The following is a 15,245-nucleotide window of genomic DNA, read 5'->3' as shown; positions in this document are numbered from 1 at the left end:
TACACCGCATTAAAGAGTGTCAAAAACTAAATAAAAAACTAAATAAAAAAAGTGTGTGAAATTTGTGATCCAATTGAAAGAACTTGAAAGTTGAGTGTTATCCATCCATCCATCCATCCATCCATCCATCCATCCATCCATCCATCCATCCATCCATCCATCCATCCATCCATCCATTTATCCAGCCATCCATCCATCCATCCATCCATCCATTCAAAATAAAGATAGTAATGGCTCAATTTTAGAAACCAAACAACACAAGGCATCACTATATTTATTTTTAATAGACTATAGTTTTGTAATCTTAGCAACATGCTAACATCAATCACCCATGTGACGTGAACAGCGCATGGAGAGCGTTCTAAATCAGGAAACTTTATTTGGAAAACAGCTAGGAAATTGTTTTAAGACTTGCTAGGACAAAAAAGTGAATGATCTGCAAGGAACTGTAGGGGTACTGTTTGTCTAGGGCAACTTGACCAGAGCCGATTGCAGTGAAGGAGGTGAAACCACAGGTTAGGGCGCACCAAAGTCAACTTCTTTGCCACAGATCTCCCACAACACTACTATACCTCTAACTGGTCTATGGCATGACAGTCTTGCAGGGCACGATAGGCTATCGCATATCAACGGTCATGTGTGTTAAAACAAATCAGCAAAAAAGGGAAAGGAATATACAGTGAAACAAAAGGATAAGGAGACAGAATATGAGAAATAATCTCTCTGCTGACACATGGCAAAGGCGGGTGAAGACTGAGGCCCGGGGCTGTTGTCTGAATGCCAAACAGCAGCCGTGTGCTGCAGAGCTGGTGCAGGGGATAATTCGGAATCACTGAGCACTGTAAACACAATAAATCAACCGCCCCACAACACACTGCTGATACACACCACTGACTCGCTGCATATTCAACAACACACACACACACACACTGAGCAGTCTATTCACTCCACAGAGATGCAAGCGAAGGCAAAGATTTAGAAAGAAAAAAGTAGTATTTGGATTTCTGGATTGAGAATGCTGTTCAGACCCATTTTTATTTTTGTAACATGATGTAATTCTGATTGAAATAGAATATTTGAAAAGTAGGACGAGGCTTGATTATTAGGAAATTGATAAGGAACTGATTAGTTGGCAGAAGTGGGTGTTCCATCGCTGAATGAAAGTTTGCAGTGTGTTAAGTTTGTAAATCAACCAGTTCATAAATAAAATACATTTCTAATATTTACTGGTAGCTAATGATTCAATCATAGTGATTATTATTTTTTATTTTTTAAATTCCCCCTTTGTAATCCACAGGAAAAAAACAAACATCAATCATACGTTTGTAGTAAATGCTGACAGAATTGTGGATGAGTTGTACAGTAACATCAGCTAGAAAAATTTCTTTCAGAAATAGTTATTACATGTTTAAATAATTTTTATTACAAAGACATTTTTAATTATGTTATGACATTCCCAGTAAAAAAAAAAAAAAAAAAAAAAAAAAGTATTAATAAAGAAAATGTAATGTTGACTAATAAACTATTATAAGTATATTCAACCTTACTCGGATACATAGAGTACACACAAGTAAAGCAATATATACACACACACACACACACACACACACACACACACACACACACACACACACACACACACACACACACACACACACACACACACACACACACACACACACACACATATATACACAGGTGAAACTCGAAAAATTTGAATATCGTGCAAAAGTTATAATTTTGATGATTATGGCTTATAGCTTATGAAACCCCCAAATTTAAAATCTCAGAAAATTAGAATATTACATGAAATCCAAAAAAAAAAAAAAAAAAAAAAAAAAGGATTTTAAATACAGAAATGTCAGCCCTCTGAAACGTATAATCATGCATATGTATATATATACTAAATATATTAGTTTCACCTTTTGAATTACTGAAATACACAAACTTTTGCACGATATTCTATTTTTTCTAGTTTCACCTGTACACACACACACACACACACGTATGATGATTGAGATATATGTTTTATATATATATATATATATATATATATATTTTTTTTTTTTTTTTTTTATATACTATAAATATAACTGCTTGATTGTTATATGCAGAAAAAATTTCAACTATATTATCACCCATCAATATAACAAATATTGGATATATAATCATTCTACTTTACCTGTAAGCATACAGTATACTCATGTAAGCTGATTGTTTACATCGTTGTGAATAATGTAAACTATCACCACACACACACACACACACACACACACACACACACACACACACACACACACACACACACACACACACACACACACACACACACACACACACACACACACACACACACACACACACACACACACACACACACACACACACACACACACACACACACACACACACACACACACTACTCAATTAGGGTGATACATACTTTATAGCATATGTCAACTGCTTGAATGCTTGTATCACCACAAAATGTTATATTATCAACCAGTTCCAAACTCATAAATGCAACTATAAGGCATATAAATATTATAACATGAACATCTTGATTTTCTGTAAAGCTGCTGTGAAACAATGTGTATTGTGCAAAGCGCTATACCAAAAAAAAAAAAAAGTCAAGTCATTGAGCTGTGATGGTTGATTGATTGACAGGATGGGGCGAAAAAATAAAAAAATTATTCAGTACCAGAAGTGGGAGTTCGGATTATATAAACAAACTCGCATTGTACTTCTGGTGACACATCTGCCCTCTTCCAAGCCTCCATGCCTAAACCCTTTACCTCTCAATCGCATGGTACGGGGTAAGTGAGTGTGCGAGGGGACGGGAAATAGAAGAGTCTCAAAGGGACGCTACAATGTCACCTTACAGCAGCTGCTGTTGTCATCACACTAATGCAGGCGCACTGACCCCTCGACCCTGCCAGTTAATGAGGGAGGAGGGGGCTCACGCAAGGACACAGAAACCACACGAAAACTCCCTTACCTGGAAATCTTTTTCTTCTAGTATCTCTTTCCTCCATCGCACCAGGAAGGCAGCACACACGTACAAATGGAAATGAGAGAATCCTTCAGGCTCCGCCTGCGAACACAAAGATGAAAGTGTCATCAATTGTCACAACTGAAGGGGTCGTATCGATTTGCATTCTGACATTTTCATTACGACAATTATATTTCATTATCACAATTATAAGCTCATTAAAATATGACCACAGTTTAACACAGCTTGGTTCAGTAAAATAAAAAGTACATTGCTATTAACAGTGCACTATATAAATTAATGTTACCAATAAGATAACCCAAACTGGAGTTCACCCTGTGAATAAATAAGTTAATTTATTTTTGTACTTTAATTTGTAACTTTCGGTGATATTTGGTGTTAAATGATGTTATATTAGCATAATTGTGAGTTATTAACAGTTTTAAGTCTTCTCCATTTTTATATTTTCAATTTCAAATTTAAATTGAAGTATTAATGGTTTTGTTTAATATGTCTATAAAGCTTTTATTAATTTTCATGTGTTTAATGTAAATTTATTTTAGTACATCGTTAGATCAGTGGAAAAATAAGAAATTAAACTAGCTTAAGATTTATTTATTTATTTCAGTTAGTATTTTTTTTTTATTTCAATTAACAGAAATACATATTTTTAATGGTTTTAGTTTTAGTTTCAGTTAGCTATACTAAACCTGGTTAAAAATAATTAAATTTTTTATTGATTTCCTTCCATTCCACTGTGGTCCATTAAGCAGCAAGAACACTTCCTATGATAAGTCCCCAAACAAAAGCACCTGATCATGGTTATAGGAACTCAAAAAGAAGATGATTGACTCATTGATAGCAATTAAATGGCTAGTTGATAATGAAAATAAATAAATACAAGTTTTGCACAACTCTAATACTGATGAACATAGAAAGAAGCCAGAGTTTATGACAATTTTCATTATTAAGAGTTTGAGAAAAAAAATCCTCTATTTAGTTTGACCTTTTATTTTACTCACCAATTATTGAATACCCTCATTTAGGTTTCTTGACACATTCCTTACGGTGAAGAAGAAAAAAAGAAAAAGAAAAAAACAAATGAAATTAAAGGGCAGGCTGAAACAAGATGAGCCTTTGTGTGAAGGCCTAGTGGGTATAATAATAGTAACCCTTTTAACAAGAACTTGTGTCTGCTGAATGGGACACGGACTGGTGCGCGTTATCCTCCTCAAACACCTTGTACTGTGATAACCCTGCTGAACCAATCTATTCTTCATCTGAATATGAACATACCGTCATAGAAAAGAGCTGTAGTCAAAGCAGGAGCGTGTGACAGCAAGTCATCTGTCAACACTTGAAAGCGAAATTAATGCAACAATCACAGCCAATCAGACCATGTGACGTTGAAACACGATATTGGACCAATGGGTGGGATCACACAGTATGGTGCCACATGAACTAAAACCAAGAAACAGTATCTCAAAAGAAAACTGTTCCCCCAATATCATTTGTTTGCTTTATCACATCGTACCTGCACTGTAAAACTGTTGTAAAAATGCTACTGTAAAACCTTTTCATTGGTTAACAGTAACTTTCCTTATTATATTTGGTTTAAAAACAAAAACTATAATCTACCAGAGCATTTCATAAATTGTTACATTTTCAGTTTCTGGAAGTCATCATACAATTTACTGTGGAAAAACAATAAATTGACAATGCTTATTGCATTGTTTTAGTGTCATGTGTGTTACAATGATGACATTTTGTATTTGGATTACAGAGCAGCTTTATTATATCAGTAATTACCTCAGCTTCTTGTGGTAAAAGCTGCTTGTGATGAGCTTTGATTCTCCATGTGACTTTTCTCTTCATCCTTTTTTAGTATACTAACATTATATAGTATAGTATGTTAGCATATCACAGTAAGTATATATATATAAATATAGTAGTTTGTGCCCTAAATAGTAGACCTTGCCCTTCACACTCTTTTATCTATAATAATATATATATACACAAAGGGTCTACAATTTAGGGCACAAACTACTCGTCATCCCATTTGAGATGTCCCCACCTCTAAATAAGAAAACAAACTGTGGTTGGTTTCTTGACATATCAGTCAGACAGCATCTTCCTCTACATGGATGTTTTCTTGCCGTCAGCCAAAAGTCTGGCTACGTGAGATGCCACCTGAGGAGCCCACGTGGCGTAACCGCTCCAGCTGGAGGTGCAACGAGCTCCGCGTGCAGAGGAAGGGAAGATTATCTGCAATGCCAGACACGGACAGAAGGTCCTAATGAAAATCAATGGACGCGTTTCTTCCAGCAATAAACAGGAAGGACAGGTCTCCCCTTCAAGGGTAAGCGCGGGCAATGGAAATCTTCCCAACTGTACCGCGTGTTAGAGCACCACACACAAAACAGCGCAGTATACGCCAACGGTGGGGCAGGAAGTGGTTTCGAGACGGCGCGCGTTACATCCAGTCCAATTACCCCGCAGTCATTCTCAGTCACCTCCTCGTCAAAGTGACCACACAAGCGTGAAATGCACTTAATTAGACACTCAATAGACAAGGCCGAGCTGCAAGGGCATCTGCATATGTTCAGCTGTGCGGGGATGAACTTCCGTCTCTATAATGCAGAGCTCCGGCTTTCTTCCACGTATTTCCAACGCTGTTGATGACATGCACCGCTAATTTGATTTTGTTAAAAGACTTAATCCCTGGGACCAGTTGTTTAAATAAATAAAGACATGGTTGAATTACTGTTAAGACGACATTTTACATTTTCTGATTTCCTTTGGACATAGTTCTCTCGAAAAGTTTAATTCTGTCATTGTTTACGAATCCTCATATCACTTTCCTACAGTTGTTCAAAACCTAATGACTTACATTTTTCCATGGATCATAACATTGATGTTTAGCAGAATGTCTTATAATTTTTAATTATATAATTTGCGCTAATATACTAATACCGTTTTGTGTCACTGTGTCAAATCTAGAGCTGTGTCTTAAAGGAGAACTCCGGTCAATTTTAACATTGAGCTCATTTTTTTGTACATTTGGAGTGCTGTCAGTACAGAGAACAACGGAAAAAATCGGTGTTGCCTACACCGTTTTCGGTCGAAGTCCACAGTAGTCGATTGTCGAGTTCACGTGCGTGATCATTGGTACTAAACCTATGCGCGTGAACTCGACAACCGATTACTGTGGACTTCGACCGAAAACAGGATGTAAATACAGGTATGTGCGCTGGCTGAATAAACATCATTTTTTATATATTTCTTTCACATCTACTGCAGTCAGATTCACCCACGTTCACTCAGAAGGAATCACTCACATATGACCTGTGCACTTGTAATGACACATCAAGGATGTTAAGAGGCTAAAAGCAGGTTTAAAACTTGCCCCATTGAAGTCAACAGGGTGCAAATTTTAAAACGAGGATAACACGGTGTAGGCAACACCGATTTTTGTCGTTGTTCTCTGTACTGACAGCACTCCAAATGTACAAAAAAATGAGCTCAATGTTAAAATTGACCGGAGTTCTCCTTTAAGAAGCCAACTTGAGTGCATTTTGTTGCAATTGCAGCAGGGAGGAAGATTATCAGCAAATACCGTGATCAATTTAGCTTTGTTACTCACAGAAAAGGCCATTTTGTAGCATTTTTGCAGCTTGACCGTTGCAAAGAAGTAGCTTGGATATATTCCACCTTTGTGTTCCACTGAGGAATATATGTGGGCTTGGATCACCGTTTTCTCCAGAGCGGCAAGATATATAAATGAACTAAATTAATAATTGTTTTACAACAAAAATGAACCATCATGAACTCACTTCAGCTGGACTATGACACTATTTTCCTCTAGAAACAAATGTTGCATTATTTTCCTGTTATCTCTGTAAAGCTGCTTTGAAACATTTTGTATTGTAAAAAGCGCTATATAAATAAAGGTGACTTGGAATAAAATGAGAGTGAATGTGATGACAAGATATTAATGGATGAACTACTTCTCTACGAAGGTGCTACTTACGTCCAAATGTAATCATTGTCTTGTAAAGAAAAGCTGCTATAAGTTCTGAGAAGGCGTATGTATTATTAGTGTGTTTTTTAAAGCCTGTGGTCTAGTTTAATGTGGGAGTGAAGGCTGGGTTCACCTTTAGATGGGCTGTAGTTTCTCTTCATTGATCATTTTAATTATTTTGTCTGTCTCTCCCTCGGGGGGCGAACGGCTGATGATGGGTCTTAATTAATGGAGGCAGTGGGGGAATAGACACAGTGGTCCATTCTGGAACGTTGTGACGCAAGACCTGGTGACACACTTCAGGTGGGATAAGTTTAAAACCAGGACAAACTCAACACACGTAGTCCACGTTTGAGTACCAACATGCAAGGATACAGTGGAGAAATTATAATAAAATAACGCACATGTTAAATAAACTACATATAATGCAGTGTTAATGGTGCTTGCCTGTGCAAAAGTGGAGCGACTGTTTGAACTAAGCACGTAACGCTAGTGTTATCAAAGAATTGCTTTGTAGTGGCTAGTAACTTTTGCCTTTTGACGAAACCAAATCATGTCATATTCTTAGTCATTTGACAATCTGGCAATACTTGTTATTAGTCAATTCTACTCTGAGTAAAATCCAGTTTTAGTTACTTAATGGAAGCAACATTAGTTGACGAGTTAAACGCAGATATTTCATATATTAAAAATGTATACACATTTCACAAAAGAGAAAATTGTCCTTGTGAAACCTTCTGAAATAAAATATTTCATTATACACACCTTTCAATATTGTGAATTCTTATTGTTTTAGTTATTTGTTGTCCATGTTGTGTGCATATTAACAATACATGTATATACATAATTTTATATGAATTGTAACTCGGTGCATGTTCATTTATGCATTTACATCTGTTCATATCTTACTGTTTTTAACATTGTTAAAGGAGTCATGACCTGTAATTTTCACTTTTCCACGAGAATCAATGTATGTTATGATTGCCTAACGATTATACACTGGCCGGGAAGCCGATATTTAAAAGTGAAGCGTTTGTTTACCCCTGGGTTCGTAAACCAGCCCACGTGCACGCGCACTCAAATACGAGATTTTAATTTCTGCCCCGACTTGACGTCAAGACGGGGCAGGATATACCATATATGGACACCGCAGACCTATGCTGCAGGAAGCCCGCCCTGCCCCTCTCCCCCTCATATTCAGTCGCGAAAGATGCAGAAACGTAGTGCACACGTGAGTTGCTCTGTTGTTGACTGCCAGAATCAACATAATTCTTAATAAATAAGTAAATGTGTTTTCTCTCCCAAGAACGGACCAAGCTGTAAGGGACGAGTGGATTAAATTCATTTTTAATGACGCGGTTCCTACAACCCTTCCCACTGGCTTAACGTTAGGTGTCTGTGCTAATCATTTTACGCCGGAATCGTTCACAAATTTGGGGCAATATCAGGCGAAGAATTGTATATTATATAACTATGGCAACATATAATTGTATTGATTTTTTTATAGAATAGATAAGGATAGATAAATAAAACAAACAGTCAAGTAATAATAAACATAAAGAAAAAGATCACGTTACATGTCTGTAGAAGAAAAATATTGAATGTCTAAAAAACCACAACGTGAAACAAGGCAAAAACACCACATGATAGCAAACGTTGATCTCAATAACCACTGTAAGCTGATTACGTTAATGTAATCTACATTAAATAAAAGGTATAATGTATGTCTCAGTCAAAATGATTGTCTTTACCATTCAGAGACATCTTGATGTAGACGTCCTTCCATCGACTCTACATCTTCCCTTTCCAGCTCAGGTTCAGAGTCTGGCTCATACATATACGGTTGAATCCCGTAGGTCGCGGCCAGGTCGGGTTCATTCACAACTTGCGCCATGATGTCATTTTGGAATGATATGCTGAAGTTACCTGCGGTGTCAACCCCCCTCCTTCCTGCCACCAATCAACGCGCCCCTCATTTGCATTATTAAAATGACCGTCCACGACAGCCAAAATATCGCATCAGATCTCGCGAGACAATAATGCCTTCAGAAATAAGGGTCAGAGGAGCTCTGTGTTTATTTTTTTTTCCACTTTTCTTTTTTAGAAGGGCCTGAAAGACTATAATAGAGTGTGGGTATCCAAGGTAATACTAGGTTATGACTCCTTTAATAATAATAACAGTTGCTTTAGCAGCAAATCAGCATTTTAGACTGATTGATTTCTGAACGATCATGTGAAACTGAAGACCGTAATTACTGTATTTCCGACCCAAAACATTTTAATGGCTATTCCAAAAGGTTCAAACATTCACTGATGCTCCATAAGGAAACGTGCTGGGGTGTAAACCTTTTTCAATTTGAAGTTCAAGGTAAATTGTACTTGATTTGTAAAAATACAATATTTAATCAAAATAAGAACAATTTACCAATTGTTTACCAAACAATCCTCATCCTGTTCAAAAGTTTTTGCAGATTTTGCAGATTCTGCAAGGTGTATGTAAACTTTTGACCACGACTGTATTTGTTAACCATTTTCAGCAGTAATTTAATTAATGAGATGAATAGCTACCAGGCCACTGTTATGACTGTGCTAGGGTGTTCTGGGTGACCACCCTCAACATTTTTTGGTACCTAGATATGGTTTGAGTCTCTCCGTTTTCTAGAACGAAACTCTGATCGCATAGAAAAACCTCTTATTAACAAGTTCCATGATTTGAGGCATCACTAATGTCTGTAGCACACGCGGGATGAGTTGTTAGTGTTCGTTCAAATCCTTAGCAGGCACCGCTAATTACATTACGGGAGCAAATCTTTCTAAACCTCTCTTGACAAGTCTACTCACAACGGTATTCGTTCAAAGCAGAACTTCGAAATGTCTTGACGGATTTTCATGTAAATACAAGTGTAAGCTTACAGCCATAATACAAAATCAGCTGGGACACAGATCTACGGTACACGTCATAACATACAGCAGTCAGAGCGCTTTGGCAGTAGTTTGATGCCACTCATTGGAGATCATTGGTTAGCAAAAAGCCTGCAGTCAGTTTATACTTCCATCTTCAAGATCTTTAGAGAGTCAGTTATTTACCATTCTAATATTAAAGGCGCTCCTAACGCGAACGCAGCCTTGATTTACCAACAAGTCTGTTGAGATTGAGTATATCTGACATCGAACAGTTCACAACTTTCATATTTACCCATCTTTCGGCCTCAAGCAAGAAAAGAGAGAGAGCGCACAGACGAAATGGAGTGGGTCGCTCTGAGTTATGTTCAGGGTGATGATTGCCTATTGGTGTAACCTACCGGCCTTAATCAGAGCAGCAGGGAAGATGACCGTCTGAGGGTATCAAGCTGTGACACGCTCTCTGCTACTGTGCTTTATTACTTTATTAAACCTCTCTCTACCTGGGAGATGTGAGACTCCTGCTGTCAGTGGGGGAAAAAAAAATATTGCCCACTGTCTGGGAGCATGTGTGCAGTCAAATGTCAAAGGGAGACCTCTATAATTTGGGAGGACGTGTATATCTTTTCAGTGAAACATCAAATAGCAACAAACATGACACTTGTGACAAGTCATGACCCGGTGTTGATCTAAGAGTGCACGTTTAAACCCCGGGACACACCAAACCGACGCCAAAGAACTAGCGCTGATGAAAGCCGACTGTGTCACCGCCTGGCGTCGCCTGCTTTGGGGGGGGGAAACGGCACTTGAACACACCGAGAGAACTACAGCCGACTACAGCTAGAATGCGTGTCCTGCGCCTGTGTGTAAATGAGACAACTGTCTATTTCTGCAGATATATTCATCTATATTCATCATTCAAAAAGGAAAACTGACGCTGCAGGCTGCAGATACACAAACCATAAACAAAGGCAGTGCGTGCTTACCGTTTTGAATATCAATCCTGCTAAACACTTTCTTTATTCCACTCCGCTCATGTTAATATTGAAATATTCGCCAAGGAACACTCAGGTAAGATGACGTAACATTAAGAACAGCCTTCTATCTGTACCGTTTTGACTTCTTTGCTCGCTGTTTTGCTATAATTCTCGTGCACTGACTCGTTCACTAAGCTGAACAGCCAATCAGAGTTCTCTCTCTCACCGACGGCCCCTGAAAAAAGCAGACGAGGATCAATTTCAGCCGACGGTCAGCTTGGTGTGTCCCGGGCTTAAGAATGGATGAGTGAAATATTTCAGACAGCAACTGCAGTGTATGTGATGGAGGAAAAGGTTGCAAAACTGTGAACGAATGTATAAATGCACAAGTCTTCGCCAGTGTTATGTCAGGTTCAAGCCCCTGTCTAAAATATTACCACCGTTGGACACCTTGGGGTAGCTGTTTATGTTGTGTTATCCTGTTGTAGTTGATTGTGTTAATACAGCCGTTATTAATGTACAATAATATTTTTTAACATACACATTAAAAAGTTTGGGGTCAATAAGATTTTTTTGTTTAAGCTGCATAAGGTAATTTTATTCAGGGTGCATTGATCAAAAATGACAATAAAGACTCAACGTTTATAATGTTACAAAAGATTTCTATTTCAAACAATTATTGTTGTTTCGAACATTCTATTCATCAAAGAATCTGGATGAATGGGAATTCCCGCCCCATCCCCATCTTTTATAAGCATAAAAACAAAAATCTTACTGACCCCAAACTTTTGAACGGTAGGGTATGTTGATAGAATATTGCAATGAACATAACATAGCACTGTTATGCATTTTTCAAAGGGTAATTATATAATACTTTAAAAAAAAAAAAGACTATGTATACACAACTCAATATAAGACTGATCTCCAATCAAGTTTGATCTCCAATCTCTGTCTGCTTGCAACAGGCCAATGCAGTTCTGGGCTCTTTGCTTTTCATCAACCAAAATCGTCCTCTCTTTTTCAGTTCACTTTCAGTTACACAGAGTTCTGGCCTTTGCTGTCGGGTGAACTTATACACAGTCCACGAGGACCCAAAAAGTTGGAACTATTTTTAACTTGACTTCTGACAACAAAAATGCGAAACCTAAGATGACAGGGCTTTCCATAGCCAGGAAGAGAGGAATATGTACTTTGAATTACAGAGAGGGCGAGAGAAAGTGAGAACGAACCCAGACAAAGACCTTTATCTGACCATAGGTTTTATACTTTTTCATGCAACTCATCCCCATGGGAACTGAGACTTTCAAACTTCAAAAAGGGAGCCAAAGCAACGTAAAAGTATTATTAAAAAGCCATACGATTAAATCTTCTGAAACCATAAGATGTGTGAGGAATAGAAATTTAAGATTTACAGATAACCTTCCCCTTCAGTCAGCTGTTAACTGCAGCGACCGGACTGAGTCAGTGGGATGAACTCGACAACCTAATAAGTTTGACTCAAGATCAAGTCATTCAGTCAATTGTTCAGTCCAACTGGATCAACTGATCTGACTCCAAATAATGATTTGTTTGAGAATCACAGATCTCTACTTCTTGCATGGAAGACAGGCTATGATGTCAAGGTGTTTAATGGATAATAACTTAAGGGCTATTCCACCCAAAAAAATGAAATTCTCTTATTATTTACTCTCTCCTGCAGACCTCGACCTTCTTTCTTCAGATGAACTCAAATGAAGATTTTTTTTTAAAGAAATAGTCAATCTCTGAGTCCATGTAACGCAAGTGTACAAAAGAAAAAGAACAAATGGTAAAACTATTTAAAGTTCTCCTTTTTGGTTCCAACTTCTAAATTAATTGAGTAAATGATGACCCATTTATTTTTGTATTTGTGAGAAATAATCCTAAAGGAATTAGGAATATAGGAATAGAAATTTCTCTGAAATCAATGTTTTGTCTCAGAGCCACTAAGTCCCGTTCAATTATAAAGTGAATTTGTCCACAGCCGTTCACTGAAGTCAGCTTCAGCTCAAGACGGGTGCAAGCAGAGTTGACTTTTGCTAACACTTTTATCGTAAATGATTGAGTGCAGGCACCCAGTGAGCTGTTGCTCTATAAGTGATTGAGCAGGAACTATGAAGGAGCTAGCAGTGGAGATGAAGTGTTGAAATATTGATGTTCAAGGGGCTGTGCCAGTGACCTGGACCTTGCCTTCTGGGTACTGCCTTTTCTGTGTCAGAAAACATAGGGCAATCATTAGGGGAACCCCACGGGACAGGTAAAGGGATTCAGGTCGCAGGTTCAAATCCCTGTTGGGAAGATTCTGTCCAATGTGCCTTACGGTGAGGTTTTAGATCAGAATTCGACACAGATGAGGAAAAAGCAGAATGGAACTACAGCTTGGTGCACAGATGTATTCAATACACACATGCAAGGCCAGACCTATGAACAGCATGCGGAAGGAAAGGAAAGGAAAGGAAAGGAAAGGAAAGGAAAGGAAAGGAAAGGAAAGGAAAGGAAAGGAAAGGAAAGGAAAGGAAAGGAAAGGAAAGGAAAGGAAAGGAAAGGAAAGGAAAGGAAAGGAAAGGAAAGGGCTTGCTGGATGTGAATTCTAGATATGGGAAGATTTCATTGGTATTCAAGCCTTTAGGAATATGCAGAAGAGCGTAGTTGGAATTGGCTAAAGCTAGTGTTTCTTTCCTTTGGGAGATACTGCAGATGAGCCTGTCCTAGCAGAAGCAATCTTTTAGCTCATTACGGAGGCAAAAGGCTTGAGCTGGGGGAGTTTTGTTAAACTGTACAGGGCTAACAAGCACCAGTGAACAGCAGGAACGCAGCAACCATTGCGTGTGTTTGAGCTGAATCTGCTAATTCGCCGCACGCCAACAAACCGTTGTGAAGTCCCCCTGGCTCTATAGCAGAGAGAAGTTTGCCAGACCGCCAGTCTCTCGGATCAATCACCAATCAGGGGGAGGCAGGGACACCGTGCTCTTTAGCACAGATGCTATCACGCTTCACACTTAGCCGCACATGATAACTCCAAGCTTTTTTTTCAAACAGCCCTCTCACAGAAATGTATTAGCTGGGGCTTGAACAGACCTGAGAATGTAGACCAAGAAGATGAATCCCAGAGAAAAATCTCAGAGCTCCCCCTAAAGGAAGACCACGTAACAGGTTATGAGATGTTTGTCGGCGATATCAAATGCTCATCCTGGGGGGGCGTCTCGCGAAAGTCGGCGCCCAGAAGTGTGGCGTGCAGTTAGTGGTGTGAGCACACAACATTAAAAGAGACTCCTTGCTTGCCTTGGGCTTCTAATAATTCCCCCCGCTGAGAAACCCAACAAACGCATCAGAGTACTGAGTATGCGATGTGGATGTACAGAAGAGAGCATAAGACCTTGCTGCGGGCAATGTAGACAGATGCACACACATTTATTCTTTAGTCCACTGACTCCTATTGACTGTAATGGGTCACGAAACATCCCTGTTCACTTTCTGCTGTGCACGATAACTCAATAATTGAAGGCCACACTATTGATGCATTTGGAGGGAAGGAAACTACAAAACCACCTGCTGGGGAACAAGCTGCATCATGACAGGGCAAGGTTTCAAACATTAAATCAGCACATATACATACTGTTGGAAGTGTAGGGTTGCCTTAGGATTCACTCAAGGGAGTTTAACAAGAAACTGAACACTCATAGTGGTATGTGTTAGTGTTATGAACATGTTTAGAGCCACGCTAAGGAACAATATATCGAAGACAAAGGTAATTGTAGCAAGGTCGTCAAGGAGCATAATTGCTTTCGTAAGCCTCTGCTATTCACGTACACGCATATACGGCAGATGGCTGTGATACACATTCAGCGTGTCAAAGGGCCACAGAGGGACTATTACTGTTTTCAGGTTCAAGTAGACTAAGACATACTGAAAGTGTAATTGGACTGAGGGGAGGACACCTCAGGCACTGCGCACAATACTGCCATTGCAAATAATACATCTCTGCTTCAGTGATGAGACAGTCTCAGCACATTAGTAAAACTGCTTTTGTTTGATATTTTTTGCCAAGTCTACAGAGACTTGGTGTCTCAAAACCTGATAAGACAACAACAATAATAATAAAAAAAAAAATAGTACACAAATTATATTGACAATTATGTTTTATTTAAAAATATTTATTTGGTAGATTCAAATGATTATATTATATTATAAAAACTTTTCCTTAGGCTCTGTCTGGCATCTTAGATGAACAATTCTCAACTGAACTTTCAGCTCATTCTGGGATTGCTCTATCTATAAAAGGTTTAATGCAATGTTCCCTAGAATTTGAGAGAATGCCTATTCATTCCCAAATGTG

The 15,245-nt window shown here is 38.4% G+C and overlaps 1 protein-coding gene across 3 annotated transcripts in view; it reads right to left on the bottom strand.

Annotated features, from left to right (window-relative positions):
• The window catches only part of tbc1d22a (TBC1 domain family, member 22a), a 162,744-nt gene that overhangs the window by 23,001 nt on the left and 124,498 nt on the right, over positions 1-15,245 (bottom strand). For all 3 annotated transcript variants that reach the window (XM_084406331.1, XM_084406333.1, XM_084406332.1), the window contains one exon: positions 2,999-3,094. In XM_084406331.1, the coding sequence (XP_084262457.1) occupies positions 2,999-3,094 (96 nt within the window). The remainder of the gene's footprint in view (positions 1-2,998; positions 3,095-15,245) is intronic.

This window comes from Rutilus rutilus (genome assembly GCF_951802725.1).
Source record: "Rutilus rutilus genome assembly, chromosome: 4".
In the NCBI taxonomy this organism is placed as follows: domain Eukaryota; kingdom Metazoa; phylum Chordata; class Actinopteri; order Cypriniformes; family Leuciscidae; genus Rutilus; species Rutilus rutilus.
This window is presented reverse-complemented; position numbering and strand designations above follow the sequence as displayed.